At 47.6% G+C, this 18,982-nt stretch overlaps 8 protein-coding genes across 8 annotated transcripts; 3 read left to right on the top strand and 5 right to left on the bottom strand.

The window, feature by feature from the left end:
- Positions 1-351: 351 nt before the first annotated feature.
- DFJ58DRAFT_846093 (uncharacterized protein) lies at positions 352-2,475 on the top strand (the record flags this gene model as incomplete). The annotated part of the gene is made up of 7 exons (XM_041393242.1): positions 352-383; positions 457-592; positions 643-712; positions 743-1,246; positions 1,368-1,426; positions 1,475-1,645; positions 1,831-2,475. The coding sequence occupies 7 exons, from the start codon at positions 352-354 to the stop codon at positions 2,473-2,475; spliced, it is 1,617 nt and encodes a 538-aa protein (XP_041238107.1).
- Positions 2,476-2,868: 393 nt separating this feature from the next.
- On the bottom strand, positions 2,869-3,069 carry DFJ58DRAFT_668385 (uncharacterized protein; the record flags this gene model as incomplete). Its single annotated transcript, XM_041382697.1, has 1 exon — positions 2,869-3,069. A coding segment is annotated over one exon (201 nt), but the record flags the coding sequence as incomplete, so codon positions are not given.
- A 574-nt stretch (positions 3,070-3,643) lies between these two features.
- On the bottom strand, positions 3,644-4,100 carry DFJ58DRAFT_733872 (uncharacterized protein; the record flags this gene model as incomplete). The annotated part of the gene is made up of 2 exons (XM_041386367.1): positions 3,644-3,901; positions 3,951-4,100. The coding sequence occupies 2 exons, from the start codon at positions 4,098-4,100 to the stop codon at positions 3,644-3,646; spliced, it is 408 nt and encodes a 135-aa protein (XP_041238109.1).
- A 475-nt stretch (positions 4,101-4,575) lies between these two features.
- On the bottom strand, positions 4,576-6,870 carry DFJ58DRAFT_733873 (uncharacterized protein; the record flags this gene model as incomplete). The annotated part of the gene is made up of 5 exons (XM_041386368.1): positions 4,576-4,842; positions 4,896-5,640; positions 5,938-6,096; positions 6,148-6,457; positions 6,507-6,870. The coding sequence occupies 5 exons, from the start codon at positions 6,868-6,870 to the stop codon at positions 4,576-4,578; spliced, it is 1,845 nt and encodes a 614-aa protein (XP_041238110.1).
- A 1,913-nt stretch (positions 6,871-8,783) lies between these two features.
- Positions 8,784-9,510, top strand: DFJ58DRAFT_668384 (uncharacterized protein; the record flags this gene model as incomplete). The annotated part of the gene is made up of 2 exons (XM_041382696.1): positions 8,784-8,842; positions 8,886-9,510. The coding sequence occupies 2 exons, from the start codon at positions 8,784-8,786 to the stop codon at positions 9,508-9,510; spliced, it is 684 nt and encodes a 227-aa protein (XP_041238111.1).
- A 1,344-nt stretch (positions 9,511-10,854) lies between these two features.
- On the bottom strand, positions 10,855-12,637 carry DFJ58DRAFT_846096 (uncharacterized protein; the record flags this gene model as incomplete). Its single annotated transcript, XM_041393243.1, has 7 exons — positions 10,855-10,905; positions 10,963-10,989; positions 11,043-11,110; positions 11,134-11,141; positions 11,194-11,340; positions 11,422-11,950; positions 12,070-12,637. 7 exons carry the CDS (start codon positions 12,635-12,637, stop codon positions 10,855-10,857), a joined length of 1,398 nt encoding a protein of 465 aa, XP_041238112.1.
- A 1,691-nt stretch (positions 12,638-14,328) lies between these two features.
- DFJ58DRAFT_718750 (uncharacterized protein) lies at positions 14,329-16,738 on the bottom strand (the record flags this gene model as incomplete). The annotated part of the gene is given in 12 exon segments (XM_041384520.1): positions 14,329-14,595; positions 14,658-14,797; positions 14,842-14,916; positions 14,956-15,076; positions 15,116-15,215; positions 15,240-15,523; positions 15,545-15,571; positions 15,599-15,627; positions 15,793-15,864; positions 15,884-16,067; positions 16,117-16,186; positions 16,224-16,738. 12 exon segments carry the CDS (start codon positions 16,736-16,738, stop codon positions 14,329-14,331), a joined length of 1,884 nt encoding a protein of 627 aa, XP_041238113.1.
- A 1,132-nt stretch (positions 16,739-17,870) lies between these two features.
- DFJ58DRAFT_846099 (uncharacterized protein) lies at positions 17,871-18,757 on the top strand (the record flags this gene model as incomplete). The annotated part of the gene is given in 6 exon segments (XM_041393244.1): positions 17,871-17,915; positions 18,033-18,126; positions 18,160-18,208; positions 18,261-18,300; positions 18,349-18,541; positions 18,561-18,757. The coding sequence occupies 6 exon segments, from the start codon at positions 17,871-17,873 to the stop codon at positions 18,755-18,757; spliced, it is 618 nt and encodes a 205-aa protein (XP_041238114.1).
- Positions 18,758-18,982: the final 225 nt, after the last annotated feature.

The raw sequence follows: 18,982 nt of genomic DNA on the forward strand, positions 1-18,982 counted from the left end.
CAAACCTTCACAAGAATTCGCATATTGCGAAGCGCTCAAGCGCTCATGAGCTCCTGCCTGAATGTCACCCGCCCTTGACAGGTTATCCTACAACCTCAGACAACATGTTGCATGATTCAAAGGTAGAAGTGATGACTATGACGGACTGTGGCGGACAAAATATAACTCGGCCAAAACCCTGCCGACTCCTTTATATCAACTCAACTCACCTGCAATTCAACTTGTTCACGTGGCAACTCGACTCAACTCGACTCAAGTGAAAAGGTCACTGAAACCGCCCCTCCGGTACAGAACAGTCCGGCGCAGAGTACGGTACTACGGTGGATATATCCGCAGTCCGGCAGCAGAAAAATGGCCAGATGGCGGACTTTGAAATTACCTAGGTATGAAACCTGCCTAGCCGGATATACGTAGATGTTTGCACGTGCTAATCTTACTCCTTATTGGCACGTACAGTGCATACTCTTTTCGTATGGACACCACATTTCACCTACTGCCTTCCAACAGTCACTGTCCGAAGCCTGGGTGTGGGCGACTCCTACCGGTAAAGTTCAAGCAGGGCGGTATCAATGACAGGAAGGCATACCTGCTGGTGCGTTCCCCCTTATACTACTAGCTGACCCGTGGTTCATCCCTCAGCAGTGCATCAACCCAACGGTTCACAGTGACAAGTACTGGGTCCATGAAGAGCGCTCACCACCACTCACTCAAGGTGAGGTTGCTGTTGCGCCATCTCTTGCAGGTGGACATGCTCCTGCAAAACCAAAAGGCTGCCAGTCAGCTTTCTGTGTGATCAAAACGGTAAAAGCTGTGTGCCCCAACCACATGTGCAAATCACACTGTATTTCCACTGGTGGCTGCTTCTCCCATGGCTTCCCACCTAATCCACAGCTTCTGCCATGCCAACGCCGCCATCCACGCATCTGCTGCTTCCGCCCATCCCAAACACTGCCATCTGCATATCCGCCGTCTGTGTCTGGGGCAGAATCCTATGACATCCTTGATGACTTCTTGTCCCGCACTGCTCCTGCAGATACAACTAGCTGGGACGCTTATTACTACTTGTCTGATGTTGACCACGATGAGCAAGACTTACAAGCTGCGCTCGCTCAATCTGTTGCTGACCTGCAGCCTTTGCATCCGCCTCCTCCTCCTCCTCCTCCTTCTCCTCCACCACCACCTCCAGCTCAAGCACAGACTACAACTTCGAAGCCTAAGAAGGGGAAAATTCGAGCAGCACCTGGCAGTATGAATGAAAACCGGGAGGGCCTTGGATCCTAGGCTGTCGACACAGCTCAATGACTCTTGGCTGGCAACCCACACTAGGCGCGAGGCACTGAAGATTGACTTTCAACAGCGCGCTGAAGCTAAGAAGGCTCACGAACAACGTCTCAAGGGTCGCTTTCTTGTCAATTACTGGGACCAGGTATGTTTTCTGTCATTGTTCTTGAAGGTTGCTTACACTCTCATCTAGAATGGTGCTGATCCTGTTTCGGTCACTGTCTACAAGCGCTCTACTGTGTGCTCACTCGCCGAACATCTGGACACCCTGCAAGCTCTCAGCACGGACCTTGGACCAGTCGACTACTATGATCTGAAGCTTCGATGCTGGATTCAAGATGATTTGAATTGTCCCCTTGAAGTTGTGACTGATAGCCAGCTGTTTATTTCGCAGACGAGGAGTTGACTGCAAAGGGTTCCAGGACTACTTACAGGACTATGTTCAGCCAATTGGGCATAACAACCTCCGAAATCTGACTTCTGAGTGATGAGCTGTCCGTGAAACGAGGAAGAAACTAAGACCTGACCTCGCCAAAGACTCCTTCACAGACACCAAGGCCACGGAGGCCAGGGAGGCACTGCTATCGTGGTAGCACTGATGATGGATCCGATATTGACATTGATGATGGTGCTCCAAGTCTTGCCACCTCACCCGACTGGCGCTTGTCTGTTCCCTCACCGGCCTCGAGCTTTACTCCAAGTCAACTGCTACCTGACGATTCTGATTTGGACTTTGGTTCTAGTATCACGTCGCTGGTCCAACGAAAGAGGTTCCACTATCACAATAGTGACAATGAAGACTCTGATTGTCCTTCACCATCCAAGGCTCCGCGTCTCGCCTTTTCGTCTAACGAAGCCCAATGTACTCTGTCACGGGTCCCGAGTGCTGCCAGTGTTGGACGCCCCAACAAATGTGTATCAACTTCCACGCGGTGGCCAACATTCATGTACACTATTGACATGTCTGAAGGCTTGCAGCAGATCGAAAGTCCGGAGATGAAGGAACAGTACCGACGTTTGGAAGATCGCTTTCAAGTGGTATTCGGTGTGCCATTCGCAGCTTCCACCTACCACGACGCAAAAAAACGCTGGCTTCGGGCATCTGAGGAAGGTTTACTCGAAGATGCCGAGGCTGCTGGACACACTGATGCTGGCCATTGGAGCAAGCTGGCCGCCCAAGTTCCCCTCAAGTAATAGCACCATAAGTTGTTTTCCTTCACCTCTTCGTATAGTATTTCACTGTTCAATAATTCCGAGTCCGTGTCATATACCTCCCTTGTATGGTTCTTGTATTGTTGTCTGTATTGTTGTCATTTCGCCCTTGTAATTTTTACCATATATGTTTGCAATGACGCTCGTCGGCGTATTCCTCCCAAAGACTGAAATTGCCTCGGCATAGTAAGGGGTCGATGTGTTATCAAGACATCCAGTAAGCACAGAGGGAGTGCATAGTGCATCCGCAGAATCAAACGCACTCTTTGAGTAGAGATATGACAAACATTACTCCCTGGGTTACACTCTTAAGGGGTCGACGTGTTATCAAGACGTCCAGTAAGCACAGAGGGAGTGCATGGTGCATCCGCAGAATCAAACACACTCTTCGAGTGGAGATATGACAAACGTTACTCCCTGGGTCCTACCAGTCTTACAGACTGCGGGAAGTTGATAACAAAGACTTTTCCCATCACCGGTGGGCATTAGGACGAAGACATCCTTTCCATCCAGTGTGGCGTTGATAGCTTCAAGTTGGTTTTGCCTGAAAGAAGTCAGCCAAAACACACTCTTCAAGACATCCACGGGTACCTTTCCATGATATGGGGTCTGCAAGATTTGAGCAGGTAAAACCACAGTGTCATGTCAGACAAAAAGTCCGCTGAAGAGTAGCAAATCAACCACAGCGTGTATTGCATCTCCTCCCACTTACCGTCTGATCTTCACAAGTGGTCTCCACTGGAATGAAGCCTCCGGGTCCCGAGAAAATATCATCTGCGCAATGGATATAGGCACGCCTTGACAGCATGGGCTTGAGCCATGTCAAGATCGACAGGGTGCTAAGCAGGGTGAATCAATGTGGCGCATACATTCACGAGACTAAGGTAAAACGAGAAGATGAAATAAGGTAAATGTAAAGCGAGACTAAGGTAAAATGATAAGGCAAACATGTAAAGACCGTCTAGGTAGTTATGTTCTTAGTGCTGGCTGTGTCCAAAGACCCCACCTCAATGGGATAGTCGTATGATAAGCCTCGAGGACTCATCTCACTGCCACCTGCATCTGAATCCGACGGAATGCTGATGACATCCATAGATACCTCTCGCTTGATGCATTGCCAATGGTGATTATAGCAAGGTAGGATGATCCTTCACTTCTGTGGTCGTCGTTCAACATAGATGTCAAAGTCGAGCGCAACTTTCACATTGAGGTTCTTGAGGTAGACGTAAGGCTGAGTCAGGGTGAGGACATGACCTGCGATGATCTTTCTCCAGCATTCATGCGTAGTGTTGTAATAGTAGCAGCTATCGTCCGCAAGCCAAGGGTACGAAGCCAGTCTGCAGTGACTCTGATGCGTGGCAACACGAACCCAGTCTGAAAACTCGCAGACGGCTGGCAGCTCTCCACCCTAACAACGAGCTAAGTGCCATATCCATTATTTTATGACTGTCACGCACCACAGACCAGCCGATTGCTGTGACCGTGTTCTCAGCTGCGATGGAAAGCTCATATTCAAGAGCCTCAAGTTCAGGCGCTGGTGAGGAATAGTGTCTTGGGTAGTAGGGGCCACACTTGATAAATGGAGAGTTCAGCGGTGTGTCGGACATGATGAGGGATGCGAGTGGTTGAAAAGCTGAACATCAGAGCAGAGAAATGATTGGTAGGTACATGCTGAGATTGTGATTCAAGTCGTCAGCCACTGTTGTAACATAACAAGGGAACGAGTCTTACCAAATTACTGGAATGAATGGGCGTACCTGGAATAGCAGTGAGGAGGTCAAAGTCAAGAAAGAGGGTCGTGAAATTAAGGAAAGAGACATGCAATCAGCCTTTGTACGTCGTTTTGGGTGGAGTCTAGAAATGCTAGATTACATTCATGAATGTATGTGCGTCATAGTACAAATCGAGTGTGTATATAGATCTATGCATCTGCGGGGGAATACCAAGGGAATTGACCATGATCCTCCATGGTCTTAATGAGCGCACAGTTGCGACGCATCACCATCTCATCGAAAAAAAATCATACTTGTCAGGAAGCATCTCATGCACAATGTTATGATAGCCACCTAACCAAATGTTCACCTATTCCGCAATCGAGGAGTTGAAAAACCATGAACCGTCAGCATTCAGAAGCTCTGGATAATGTGCAGGATTGCATCGTGTCTGGCAGAAATCGTCACCCTCTTTGTGCTTGGTTTGAAAATGGAATGCATTGACACACATGCCAACATTGTCAAACCAGGTGTCGTTGCGACTCTGGACTTCACGAAGGGCGTTACAGTTGCTGTCGTACATGATGTGCTCGGGTTTCTGGGCTCCAGGGAGAGAAAACATAGTCTTGACCATATGCTGTGAGACGAGTTAAGTTGTGTACCTGCCATGAACGAAACAATTTGACTCACAAGGACATTGGAGATCGCCTCGGCTGCAACCATGGTGGCACGTGCTACAATTATCCCGCACGGACGAATAACGATCTGCTCATTGTGTGTCCGAGAACGACCAAACTTGGCTCTGAGCTTGCAATTGCCAAGCTCGGATTTGCCATCACAGGTAGCGTCAAGTTCACCAGTCGAGGACAGGTTGTTGAGGGTGAAAAGCTTCATGGATTGAGTCGTCGGGTCCAAAGTGTACCACTCGTCCTTGAACTCTAGATCGAGGGCATCTGACAGCTGCTGTGCGACCATGGCATCATTTGGTTGTGCAGCGTGCATCTTCTGGAGGCGCTTTGCGGCTTGGAAGTTGGCACGCATCTTCTCACCATGAAGGCATTCCATTTCCTGGTGGGCTGGGAGTGTGCATGCCTTCCATCCCGGTGATATGGGCATATCACAGTCGACTATAGCACAGACCTTGTCAAGACCCTCATCGAGATGTTGACGGCAGAATCGTGACCGGTTATTGGCAAGTGGGTTGCGGCATCGGAATATGTTGCAGCATGGGCGACCCATGGACAAGCCATCTGTAACGACAACCTGCACTTTCCGTACACTACCATCGTCGTTCCAGTAAGTCCGCATGCAGGTGTCACAGTAGTGTCGCAGTTCTGGCTGCCCCTCACGGACGATGCGCTCGTTGTGGGCTTGCATAGCTGCAGAGAATCTGTGCGCCTGGGTACCATCGTTTGGTACATCAAGTGGGACTCCGCTGTGACAATATAGTTTTCCCTGGGCTGATATTACCCCTTTTTACTTACCTTCACTTACCCACTTTCCTTAGTTTATGTTCGCATTTTTACTGCTTACATAATCATGTCTCCCTTTCACCAGTGTCAGTACCAGTCTGAATCACAGTCTTTTGCTTGATGATATTTCTACTCTCTGAGCTCTGAGTCTAGTACAGAAATCCTTTAGGGTCAAATAGCAGCTAGGCATAGCAATTTTGACCCAACATTTGAAGAGTACTTTACAGAGTTCTCTTCTTGTTGTGTTTCCCACACCGCACCGAGCACAGTCTTCAGTGAGCGCAAGTACAATGAACGCATCCCAGATGTGCTCATTTTTCAGTTTAAACCCAAACTGCCAGCCTGCATCCCCAAGCTTATTCTCCTCCCTCATTGACAAAGCGCTGTTGTAAATGTTTGCGCATGCCTGCGCAGATACACTAGATAATTGAGTAAGCAAGATATAGTCCAAGAGCAAAGCAGATACTCACTGGCCCTTTAGGTGGAGCTCCACCCATAGGTTGGCAAGACGCCAGTCGACAAAATGGTGATCAGCCACCTGGATATACTCTGGGACACCACCATAGTACCATCGTCTGCATTCGGCGATACAAAAGTTGTTCATGTATATGGTGTTGCAAGTATGACATATAAGGTGAACTGACCATGTGGGGATGGCACCACGGAGTATGTGTAGGACAACCTGACGGGATTTGGCCTTTTTGAGTGGCGCCTGCGACTGGGTGATGGAACAGTTGGATTGTGTACAGTGTGTATGTGGAGGATAGAGTGAGATAGATGCTATTATCATATTAGACATTTGACAGTCGGGCAGGATACAAAAACTCACTCAAACCAAGTCGCTGTCCATGCTCACGAAATGCTCGCTCATGCTCCACAGCCAACTCATGATGGCTAGGCATGACCCATACAATCTCTTTGAATGCACGCCAACATGCTAAGACAGTATCCATAGTTAAGCCAGTAGACAGTTGCAGGAACTCGCAGATTGAAAGTGGCAGGATGTCGGGCAGGACATTGTCAGGGGTCGTCTGGAGTTGTGGGAGCATGATATCATGCTTGAGAGCTGACGCACGTGAGGTGAATGCAAGGACATCTTCAAACGACAGCATCTCCAGTAAGTTATGGGTGGCTAGGGCTTTGGATATGGTGGGCGGCGTGACTGAAGAGTACAAGCAACATGGTATAGTCATGTAGATAGTTGAAAGCTGCTGGATAGATTGTGATAGGGTGTTGAAGGAAGTTCGAGTTTCTGCCGAGTGAGTAGTGAGCAGAAGATATGGGTCATCAGTACTCAGTGCTTGAACGTTGAACGTTGAGGCCTCGAGGTGTCGTCTTACGGTCTGAACATACATACATGAACATACGTACAATTGATTTTCAATGTCCGATGTGCCGTCTGTTAGCCACCAGCTTTGCCGCCGTCCCCCGCCATTCTTGCCGTAGTGCGTGCCATACTTTTTGCGCTGGAGGGGCGGTTTCAGGGATGTTCTCACTCAAGTGACTCAACTCAACCATGTGGCAACTTACATAATCGACCAACTCATTGCATCAACTCAACTTGCAATGCTTCGACTCATTGGTGAGTCAACTCTCTTCATGCGTCTATATCATCACATGGTGAATGTCTGGATTTTGGCCGGTCCGGAGGCCTTCACATGGGTCTCCTAAATCACCGAGTGGATCAACAGCATTGGAGATTCTGTTCCATGCATAATGTGGCTATCCGGCCCTGCAGGCAAGGGCAAATCAGCCATTACTCACATGATTGCCAACTGGTTCCACGAAACGCAAGGTCTTGGTACGGATCACTCGGAAAACATGCGACTTCTATAGTGTCCCTGCTGACACTGTCATGTTCCCCGCATAGTTATAGCCTTACCTTGTATATTATACAGCATTACATTTGTACTCATTCCTTCCGTGAATTGACTGGTTGACCCTATTCTGGCACTGTTGTCCATGTTGCGTGACCTTATCTAGGTCCCTGCTAATACACTCTCACCCTCAACTACCATGGAGGACCAGTCATTTGAACTCGAACACCTTCCCCTTCCCCTGCAAAACATCATACTTGCATTCAACCAGCTCAAAGAAGATGTTCGTGTTGCCTTACTCACGCAGCTTGGAGATGCTGCCTGACTCCAACTGCATGTCGAAGCATGTGAACATTTAAAAAATGACATTACCTTGGTGAGTCACACAACCATGACACCTGTAGTACACTACTAAGATATTTCAGCATCGTGCTTTAGTCCCTGAGGCCACCTACATCACCATGAATGATAGCTTGAATGCTATGATCACAGACCTTGATGAAGGTAAAGACCGGTCAGCTGATGAACCTGACATGGCACCTATTGAGGTGGTCTCCACTATTCATACCCATCAATGTGGATGTCCTCGAATTGACATTGACCCAGAGGTTTTAGCTACAGCCCTTCAATTTGCAGGACCAACAAGGCTTGGTGCTCTTTTGGGTGTAGCACCACGCACTGTGCGACAGAGGGCACTAGAACACCAAATCGTTGAACCTGGGAATCCAGTTATGTCGAGTTCACTGATGATGAAGGCGAGACACTTCGATATTATACATCATCTACTGCAGCACAGTCTTCACTCCCTGACAATGAGCTTGATGCTATCATGTTGCAGATTCTCACTCAGTATCCCCGCTTTGGACGTCGCATGATAGATGGCCAATTATGCCACATGGGGGTCATTGTACCTCATTCTCGCATCCAAGCGTCATACTCTCATGTTCATGGCCCACCCATTGCTGCCTTTGGTGTGCATTGCATTACTCACCGAGTTTACAATGTGAAAGGGTACAACTCCTTGATGCACCATGATGGACAGCATGGTATGTTAATTTTTATTATGATGCACATCAGACCATCATGATTTTATAGGTCTGATCCGGTGGAAGATTGTCGTGCATGGTTTCATTGATGGATATTCTCATTACATCACTGGACTCCGGCCGCACAATAACAATAGAGCAGTCACTGTCATGAATCTTTTTCAACAGATTGTTCATGTCCATGGTCTCCCAAGTCGTGTTCGAGGAGATCATGGGGTGGAAAATGTTGATGTTGCGAGATTTATGGATGAAACACGAGGGCATGGAAGGGGTTCTTACATTTGGGGCAGGAATTATGGACAGTACTTTGTAGATCAATCCACATACTAAAATATTTAACAGAAGGGTACACAATATACGTATTGAGAGATTATGGGTTGACTTCACACAGGGCATTGGTTCCAAGTGGAAGAGTTTTTTTCAAGACCTCGAGGCCACCAGCGGCCTAGACGCCAATAACATTCACCATATCTGGTTGCTCCATTTCCTGTTTCTTGAGACATTGTGCAAAGAGGTTCATGGCTGGGCCGAGGCATGGAATAATCACCGAATGAGCATCCCTGAGCATGGCATGGCCAGTCCTCACGAAATGTGCTTCTTTAGCATGCTACAGCATGGTGTGCAGGGATTTCAAGATACTGCTACATTTCAACCGCCAGAGGAGATTCTCCAAGATGACAAGGCCATTGCAGAGTATGGCATTGATTGGAATGATGTCGAAAATCATCATATTCGTGCACATCACCATACAGCAAACCAACTCATACATGATCCTCTTGGCAACAATCCATTTGTCGCGTATACACCAGAGACTCTCAACAATGTTCAAGTTGACGAGCCAAACTGCCCACTTACACAGGAACAGCTCCTGTATCTTCAGGAGGTTGCAGCTCAGTTTGTAGATGATGGAACAGATATTGCGAGGTGGAATATCTGGGAGAATGCATTAGCATTATGTATTCAACACTAACTACATAGATCTTGACCTGTAAAGTTATCTATGAGCCGAAGATAATGGTAGGGACCACAACGCAGGTAATATTGGTGGCAGAAAGGCCGAGTTGACGCAGATACCATGCATTGAGGTTGGGAAGGAATGCACTATTGAAGGTATCAGAGAGAGTGCCGTTATGGATCAGCTGGAGCGTGCATAGTCTTGAGCTGTTCCATGGGCCCCTCTCGGAACATTGCTTGGTTAGAGGCCATAGCGGATGTACTAACTTTTCCGAGTATGAATCAAGGGCTGATGTGGCTTCGTCGAGCAGAAGAACTTTTTGGTTCTGAAGCAGTGCACGAGCGATTGCTATACGTTCTGGACTATGACTTCAGCACACAAAGAAAGGTATCCGTTGTGGGTAACACAACAAAGGTGACTGCAAGTCAGATGACAAGCAAACACTCTCTATGTTGGGTCTTGATATGCCGTGCAATATGTTTGACCCTTAAGGGAAGCAAAGAAAGCAAGGATCCACGAAATGATGCTGATCAACCCTGATCAAAGGCGACAAAAGGGCGATGTAAGCGCGAGAAACGCGCTCAAGGCGCGCGCGGGAAAGTGAAATGCGAAAATGCGCGAAGCGCAGGAAGGTGAAAGTGCAAAAGGCGAAAATGCGCAGAGAACTGGAATGGTAGTGCAAGCAGTGCACAAGTGTAGAGAGACGATGATATGGTGAAAAGCACAGATATTGATGGTTACTGATACTGCCACTAGCTTTAGACTGATGCTAGGGCCTTAAGATGATGACGTATGCATGCATTGCATGGAACTAACTGCCAAGTACATGGTGGTAGAAAGATGTGGTAGGAAGCTGGTGGTGTAAAATGAACATGAAAGTATGTAAGTTCTACCTAAGCGCTCTCCCAGGGCTCGGAGCTGAATCCCAGTGAAAGCTGGCTGTGATGGGAGCGGGCGGTGTATGATGAGATGTGATTTGGCTAGCGGTCGTTGAAAAAAACACTCAAGGTGATATTTATCAAGTAAGATGAGAATCATATCATATTTGCAATATTACGGGGCAAAGTCTCTGATGCTCCCATATGATTCGAGCACACCAGGTTCATATCAGCGCATATACACGTGCACTCTGGCTGCCCTCGCAGAATATGCTCTAATAGTGTAGGATATTATTATATCGCACATCTACAATTGCCTGGGATATCATAGGTACACAGTAATAGACGTAGTGGGGGATGCTACAGCTCGAAAACTGACGAAAAAATGTTGCAAGCATGATGAAGACGAGCCGATAATGCAGCGGACGGATCGAAAAGCGAATGAGCAGAATACGTGTTGAAAACGGGTCGAAAACAGAGCCTAGTACATCTCGCCTTGCCCGACAGTCTTGTCCCATTTGTCGGTGGCAACCTATGAAAATTTCATCCGACTCGTCAGTATAGTAAATACTATCAGATAGCGACTTACAAGTTCAGCAGCCTCTTTATCGTAAGCCTAATATAATGTGAAGATGAATATAGGAGCAAGAGGGCCAAAGAATAACATACCGTGCGCTGATTCTCAGCAAGGCCCATATAATATACACCAAACTCGTCAGTCGTCCCATTCGTTTGATCTGTTTGAGCCAGCGATGGGCACATAAGTTACTGTAGTGTATAGTAGTAAGTGTCCAGCTCTATGAAACGGTGATATGCTTACCGTCCATTCTTTGTTTGACTTGGACGCATCTTCCCCTTGGCTTTCTTTGGCTTCGACAATGGCTCAGCAGTGCTTGTGGTCGCCTTTTGGACTGCGCACCCGAGCACAGGATTGACTACTACTGGTGGGAGATGGAGGTGGTGGGAACTGCATGTTTGCGGCACATAGAGCGAGTGTAGAACTGCTGACTTGTGTTAGTAGCGAATATAGCCAGACATTTGAACTCACAGTGGATTCATAATCGTAATTTTAACAGGTTTTGGTGCAGGAATCGTTTGGCTTTCGGTAGGGATATTCTTGTCTGCATTAGACACAGCATCGAGTGAAGTAATAGCATCCACAGTTGCGATTGACTGAATGAGAGGCAATGGAGATCCAAGAGCAGGCGTTGGAGATTCGAGAGCAGACATCGGAGATTCGAGAGCAGGCGCCGGAGATTTGAGAGCAGACATTGGAGATTCGAGAGCAGGAGTCAGAGATTGAGAGCAGGCGGCAGAGATTCGAGAGCAAGCGACACATATTCGAGAGCAGGCGATGGAGATCGGAGAGCAGGCGACGGAGATCGGAGAGCAGGCGACAGAGATCGGAGAGCAGGCATTGGAGATTTGAGAGCAAGCGACACATATTCGAGAGCAGGCGACGGAGATCTGAGAGCAAGCAACGGAGATTTGAGAGCAGGCGTCAGAGATCTGAGAGCAGGTGGGTGGAGATGGGGACAATAGGGACATGACATGATGTGTTTTTGAAGTAGGAGTAACTAAGATATAATTGCGTTAATGTGGTATTTAAATCAAGATAATGATGAACTTTTTCTTTTCTTTTTCATCCCTTCACATTTAACTGAATTGATTGTCTGCTTTCGTTTTGTCCCCTTACTGCCTTCTCCATCACTCTCAGCACATTTGTTATCGATGTCATCGTTATCGTCCTCCTTTTTGATGTTACCGCCTGACTTCCAGTCACAATTGGTGTCAAGATTGTTTCGGCGCCAGGCAGGGTATGTCGTAGTAGCAAGGTGATCTAGTTTCCATCCGTTGTTAGCAAGTTTGAAAAGGGGAAACTCGTTCTCCATGAAGTTATGGATCAATTGTCTTCCAGATGCTGATAGTTTACCCCAAGAATGCGGGGCGATCTTGCGAGTAACAAGCTCGCTCCAGCCACCACGGAGCACCCTTCGTATGGCTTTGATTGTTCGTGACGAGACCGTGCGGCCATTTTCGTCTTCAAGATAGACCAGGTTTGTGTGTGAAGAGTGGTGACCTTGACCCGCAGGAGTGTCACACCACTTCTGAAAATCGGCCTGTTCCCAGAAACGGACATTCGGATGTGTTAGTGCGTGATGGTCGATTAGAGTTGGAAATGAGTGGCGCATTGAGCTGCAGAGGGTCAGCCTGGTGAAGCCTTCCAGTACTACTGGCAAGCCGTTCAAACATCTCCCTGCCATGTGATGAAGTTAGCTGAATCTCCCTTACAAAAATAAACTTACTTGATGGAGTCACGCTCGGTAGTCAATTTGACCACCTCCAGCTCTAAGTCTTACAACGGTCTTGTAGGACCGATATTTGCTGGTGATCATGGATATATGCACCCTAAAAATATATTTCTGGTGCGACAAACATATAATGGGCACTTACTTGTGGAAGCGTTGTGCATGCGAAGTGCCTGATTCGAAAGGGTCCTCTGGTAATGGTGTAGCGCCAGATAGGGGGGATGGAGTGAAATCCCCTCCCCACTGAGGATTTTGTAATAAATTCTGACCTGATGGAGGAAAGTTGAATTGCCTGTGCCCGCCATGAGAAAATGAGCTGCTCTCAAACATATTAGACAGTCGATACGGTGGAGAGATTCGAGAGAAAGACGCCATGCATACCATGAGACCAGTAATATTACCTTGAAACTCCGTCGGAATTGTCCGCCAAGCCTCAAAATTATCTACTAAGTCCTATCAAGTTGGCGCAGTGTGTACCTTCATTTCACTTACTTCCTTCCATGTCGAATGCAACAATCAGTGTGCTTGGTAGCGTCGGCCTCATTGAGATTAGTGGTGATGTCTCTTCATGGGACATGTACTGCTTTGATCTAGAAATACCGACTCACCTTGAAGTGAGGTTTCTTTTTTGTTGCTGATACCTTTCTTATCCGATATGTTGCAGAGGATTGTTTTTCGTATCAAGGACTCGGACATCACAAAGTCACTACCAAGCCTGTCGGATATGATGTATGTTCTATTTCAAACGACTGTAGACTCATATTGACATCTAAGACAGCAAGAATCGAATCGATTCAATCCACCAGTGACAAGATCAAGAGTGAAGATACTAACAAAGCTGAGAGACTCATGACTGCGAGCGCAGTGGGAGATGATATGAAGATCAAGGTAGATGAGATAGAGCAAATAAAAGTAGAGGTCGAGGAAGGCAAAGAACCCACTTCCATGTGCGTCCTTTTGTATTTGTAATGCTTCGACTGACATGATGTTGAAGGGATTCCCCAGTTTACCCCTTGCCGTCTACTTACTAGGCTTTATGGAAATCCCAAACCAGGACCCCGCTCGACCCATTTCGGCCATGGCACTATTCAGTTCGACCCTTTTTACCACTCGGAAATAGCAGCAGAAGTGGCTAAAAAAAGGGCCCCTCTATCAGCAGATCCGTGATGAAATGTACGATGAAACATCAGATTTTTTTCCAAGGCACTGTTGTGAATTCTTCCGTCCTCTGCTTTGCACATGCTCGCTTTGCTTTACTTGCACGCCTTTCCTTTCCACCTTACCACTCGTTTCCAATGTTGTACTTGCACATTTTTTCCATAGTTGCTCATCACAGATACATTGCATTGTACTGTAATATGATACTGTTAGACAGTCGCCGTATACCTGTAATACCTGTAATCAATAATCTTGAAGCTGTATCATGCGCAGGAAAAGGCTTCGAGTTGCAAGAATTATCATGAAGTACTAGTTACGACAATGAAACTACTCAAGATCAGCACCGTTGTCATTATCATCATCCTCTAGCTCATCACCACCTCCAATATCAAAACCAGAATATGGTACTCCCAGGTTCGATATTTCTAGACCAGGCCCGCTCCATCATAAAAAAGCGGCTCTCTGTAACTCCAGAAGGCAATGTCGGTTCATGCGGGACCATTGCGATAAACGCTAACAATATTTTTGACATCAATTGCCAGAATATCATCAAGGAGTGTGCAGGATACGAGGGTCTGCAACGAGAGTTTGAGGAGTTCTTTGTGCGGCATGGAGTACATCTGCACGACTGCAACATTCTCGAAGTGCCATTCATTGTCGTCATCCGAGTTGTCTGCGTTCTGTCCGGCGACGTTAACTGGCAGCTGTGTGTAGTACAAAACCTCAGCGAATTGAATTTTATTGTTAAGTTTTATCTATTATAGTATTAATTGAAGTTAGTAAAGCCGACAACAACAAGCCGACGTTCGAAATATACCTTGACATTGCGTGACATGCGCGTCTTCTCAAGGGGTTTGAGTTTTTCTCTCCACGATGAACGTGCCGTCTGTCCATTTGGTAACCGAAGTCGTGCCCACTTGCGTATACGAGGGAGTTGTTGTCCATGGCGAAGAAAGGCTGTGATAGCGAGTGCATGTTGCCCAGTGGGGCAGATTGGGTACCTCTCTCGTTTCGCAACAACACATACCCATCTCCAACATCAACGGCACCTTCTGGAAGGCCCTTGGGTGGCTCATCTAATTCAGGCATCATCGAAAGAAGAGTGTTGATTCTACAACGCCGAACTCCTTGTTGCGAGAGGTTAGCATATGGTTGCGACGGCTGTCGAATCTCTTGACCAAGATTCCCGATGGTTCGCTCCATCGTCCACTGAGCGTAGCAGATCGGCGGACCTTTCTGTACAGTTTCTTGAGCGAGATGATTTGTTTGATGAACGCACGGGCGCACAAATGGAGCCGATACTCTTTGCGTTGATAGTAGAGGTGCTCGAATTCTTGTTCCCAATAGCATAGCAGTGATTGAGCATGTTGAAGGTCTTCAACTGTGATGCGATATTGACACAGTAGCTGGAATCCGCGCAACAAGTTTGCAATAATTTTGCCAATATTTCATCGGAAGCAATCCATATAGAAGTGCAGGTGCGAGGCCGAACATATAAAGCTGAAATTCCCATGTTTTGTAACTCGTGTTGAGTTTTTCAGCAATATTGCGGGGTTTGCGATCAAAGGAACCTGGTAGGTATACACCTGCTTTCTCGACAGCTTCACCATGAGCGATCCAAGTGTCTTCATCTTTCAGAACAGCCCAATCCCAGGTGGCTGGATTATCGGCAGCTGCGCAGTCCTATGGTTGCGCGCCACAGACTGAGGAGAAGGTCGCTAAGATTGCCAGCTAGATGCATAATATCGGGAGTCATACAGTAAGGAACACCGAGGGACTGTGAAGGGCTGAGACCGAGGATAAGCGGAGGTTTGGTTATTCCCCGTGTCTGTCCTCCTTTTCCTCCCATTGTCGCGTGTTGGGTGCCTTGACAAGTTCTTCGAGATTTTCAGCATAGCCTTCAGATGCCCCGAGAGGAAGATCAAAGACATTGAGGTCAGGATGATCGCTACCACGAGCACAACGGTCCGCTGGCCTGAGCAATGCAGGATAATAGTGGCTACCGCCAGTCTTACGTCTCCCCTCTCACCCCACAATATAGACGGCACCCATTTTTACCACTATGCCCGACCATTCCATCCCAATAGACGAGTCCAGGGCCATCGGCAGTTGTGAAAAGGAGATGGAGGTCAGATGTGAAAACAGTGTCGCGGGATGCATCCCAGATCGTAAGACCATTCTTCTGAAGGGCGGCAAGGTGGTGCATCCCGACAAAGAGGAATGAAATCTAAGTTTTTGGGCTTATTTGGCCCGGGTATAAAACCACCTGGCCGTACATGCACTTTCTGGTAGCGCTTGTCAGGCGATAGATTGAGAATGATCCATACATACATCCAACAGTCCGGACTGCTTGCTTTCGTAAAGCTGCGCGCCATCGAGTGACACCATGAGGACAATATCATCCTGCTTGATATCATTGGCAAGTACTGCGGCGAGGTAATCCCAACCTGCAGCAATGTCGTCAATTACAGGAATGGATTGCGTAGCCCTTAATTGTGCAAGGATCTGTTGCGTGTGTTCATGAAGGTACTGCATATGGCGCGCACTGTCGGGATCACGATACATGGCCTGCAACTGGGGACCAAGCGGAATGGTTGTGAATTTCTGAGCCGCGACCTTGCTGCGGTCATTGGTTGCTCGCAGCTTTCCCTGGTCCCAGCGTGATTTATCGCACAGAGGACAGATCTCAAGTGCTGCATATGGGCCTGTGAATGCCAAACACGAATCGGGACACATATCATGTTCAATTGACTCGACACCAGTGTACTGCGCAACGAGCTTTTCAACATTATAAAAGCTCAGGATACTGTCTTCATCGTCATGAGCGTAATTGCGTATTGTTGCTCTTCGTATATGATTATAAGCTTCTTGAGATGCAAGCTGCAATGATAGGTACATGGCAATACTTGACGTGTTCCCGGATTGTTGATGTTGATAGGACCCCTGGGTGGATTACGCAGTCATTCGATTGCATCGTTGCTTAGCTTGGTAATAGGGTCATCTAGTGATCCATGCTTTAGAGCAAGGATGAAGTCGAAGGTTTCCCTGATTTTAGGGAGCACTGCACTCTCCGCAAGCGCATCGATATTAATATTTGGTCGAGGTCTGCGCTCAATGTCTATTGCAGGTGGAGATAGGGCGCGTCCATCCACGTCAACATCTGGAGGGGGAATGGGGCCTCGTCCATCTGCATCAACGTCTGGGAGGGGGAGATGGGCCTCGTCCGTCCGTAATAACGTCCGGAGGGGGAGATGGGGGCTTGTCCGTCCACGTCAACATCTGGAGGGGGAGATGGGGCTTGTCCGTCCACGTCAACATCTGGAGGGGGAGATGGGCCTTGTCCATCCATATTAACGTCTGGAGGGGGAGGGGAAAAATTGTCTTGAGAATGGGGGGAGAAAATCATCTGGAGGCTTAATGCAGTTTTTAGAAATGATCATTTGATCAATTTGGTGAAAATCTACATACCAAAGCTTCAGCATGGGTCAACTGGGTCAGGCTTCGTGATCCGAGCACGCTTGCGACGCCCCAATTCTCCAAGCAGCGTCATCATCATCTTGCTGTGTTGTGCGTGGAAGTACGTCCATCACAATATCACTGTGAACGTTCGGGGGTTCTGAAATGTTGCGGGTGACGCTTCCTGAAGCAATACTAGCAACAGTAGAGCCAGGGATATGACTCGGAGGTGGCAAGCTACCACCTCGTAACACTCTTCCAGATCGAATACGTTTCTTTCTCCTCTTGCGTACCAGCGTCATGCAGATGTCGGTACCAGGTTGCTACTGAAACAACATGGGAAACCCCATATTTCTTGCAGACACACACACATTGACCAGTGTCATCGAGCTGCTCCGCACTTGGAATCGGAAACATCTTAATGAAATGAGTATGATACTTAGTTGGCCCAAATTCAATTGATGGTAACATACCTTGCAACTTGTATAACAATGTGACAGCACACCAGACTATCACACCAAGACAATGCCCAAGACTTTGAGACTTTCCTTCCGATGCCAGCTTCCACCTAATTATGCCGTTTGCCACCCAGTACACACCAAGGCAGTTACTAGGCAAGGTGGGTAGAGCTGCACAGCAATGAGTGGCACTGGACTTGGACGCAATATGAGATGCAATGCAATGTTTGTGCGATACAATTTGCGTGATATGCGATACAATATGTTGAATTACGAAGGTGTGCGATGCAGAATACGAAGGTGCGATACAATATGTTGAATACGAAGGTGTGCGATGCAGAATTACGAAGGTGCGCGATGCAGAATACGAAGGTGTGCGATGCAAACGTTATGCGTTGTGATCAGGTTGTGCGAAGATTGCATTACTCATCAGAAGGAAGCACATTCTGACATAGTACGAAAATGGTAATTCACATCTCATCATACACCGCCCGTTCCCATCACAGCCAGCTTTCACTGGGGCTGAATAGGGAGCGCTCTAAGTATGTAAGTGATGTAAAGTAAGGGTGCATAATGAAATACAAAGTGTAATAGGCTAAATATGGTCTGATAATGAAAAGGGACACACCTAGGAACTGGTTGGGCGATGGATGGATGCTCCTGGATGATGCACGATGGAGTGCACTTAAGCGCGAGAAACGCGCTAAGCGCGCACGCGGGAACGCGAAATGCGAAAGCGTGAGAAAGTGTTGCGCCTATGGCGCATTTTGCAGGAGAGCTGTGCATTGTATGCGCAATGACTGGAGACATAGCAGAAGTTGCGTATGGAGTAGGGCAACAAGTGCGAGAGAAACGCGCTAAGCGCGTGCGGGAATGCTGCGCGTTGTGTGGGGAAGTAGCGCGCCTATGGCGCGTTTCGCGGGAAAGTGGTGTGCTCTTTAGGGAAGTCATAGTGGATGATGGTGCAAGTTGTGCCATGAAGGCCAGTTGTCGGAATTTGTAAAATGAGCCCATATGAGCCCACAGAAACACAAGTCTCTACACCGTCATGGGATGATACACACGTTTCTGACCTCCCGACAGCTGCAATCCCTTGCCACCAACTTCGGTATTGAATTCACTAACATTATCATGTCAGTAAGCCTCGAGTTCTCGTAGTGTTGAGGTCTTACTCTGGAAGTGATTGAATAAAATCTAGTATGTTAGCACCACGGCAAGGCAGTCTCAA

The sequence above is a fragment of the Suillus subalutaceus genome (assembly GCF_016647625.1).
Source record: "Suillus subalutaceus strain FC151 chromosome Unknown DFJ58scaffold_159, whole genome shotgun sequence".
Taxonomy (NCBI): domain Eukaryota; kingdom Fungi; phylum Basidiomycota; class Agaricomycetes; order Boletales; family Suillaceae; genus Suillus; species Suillus subalutaceus.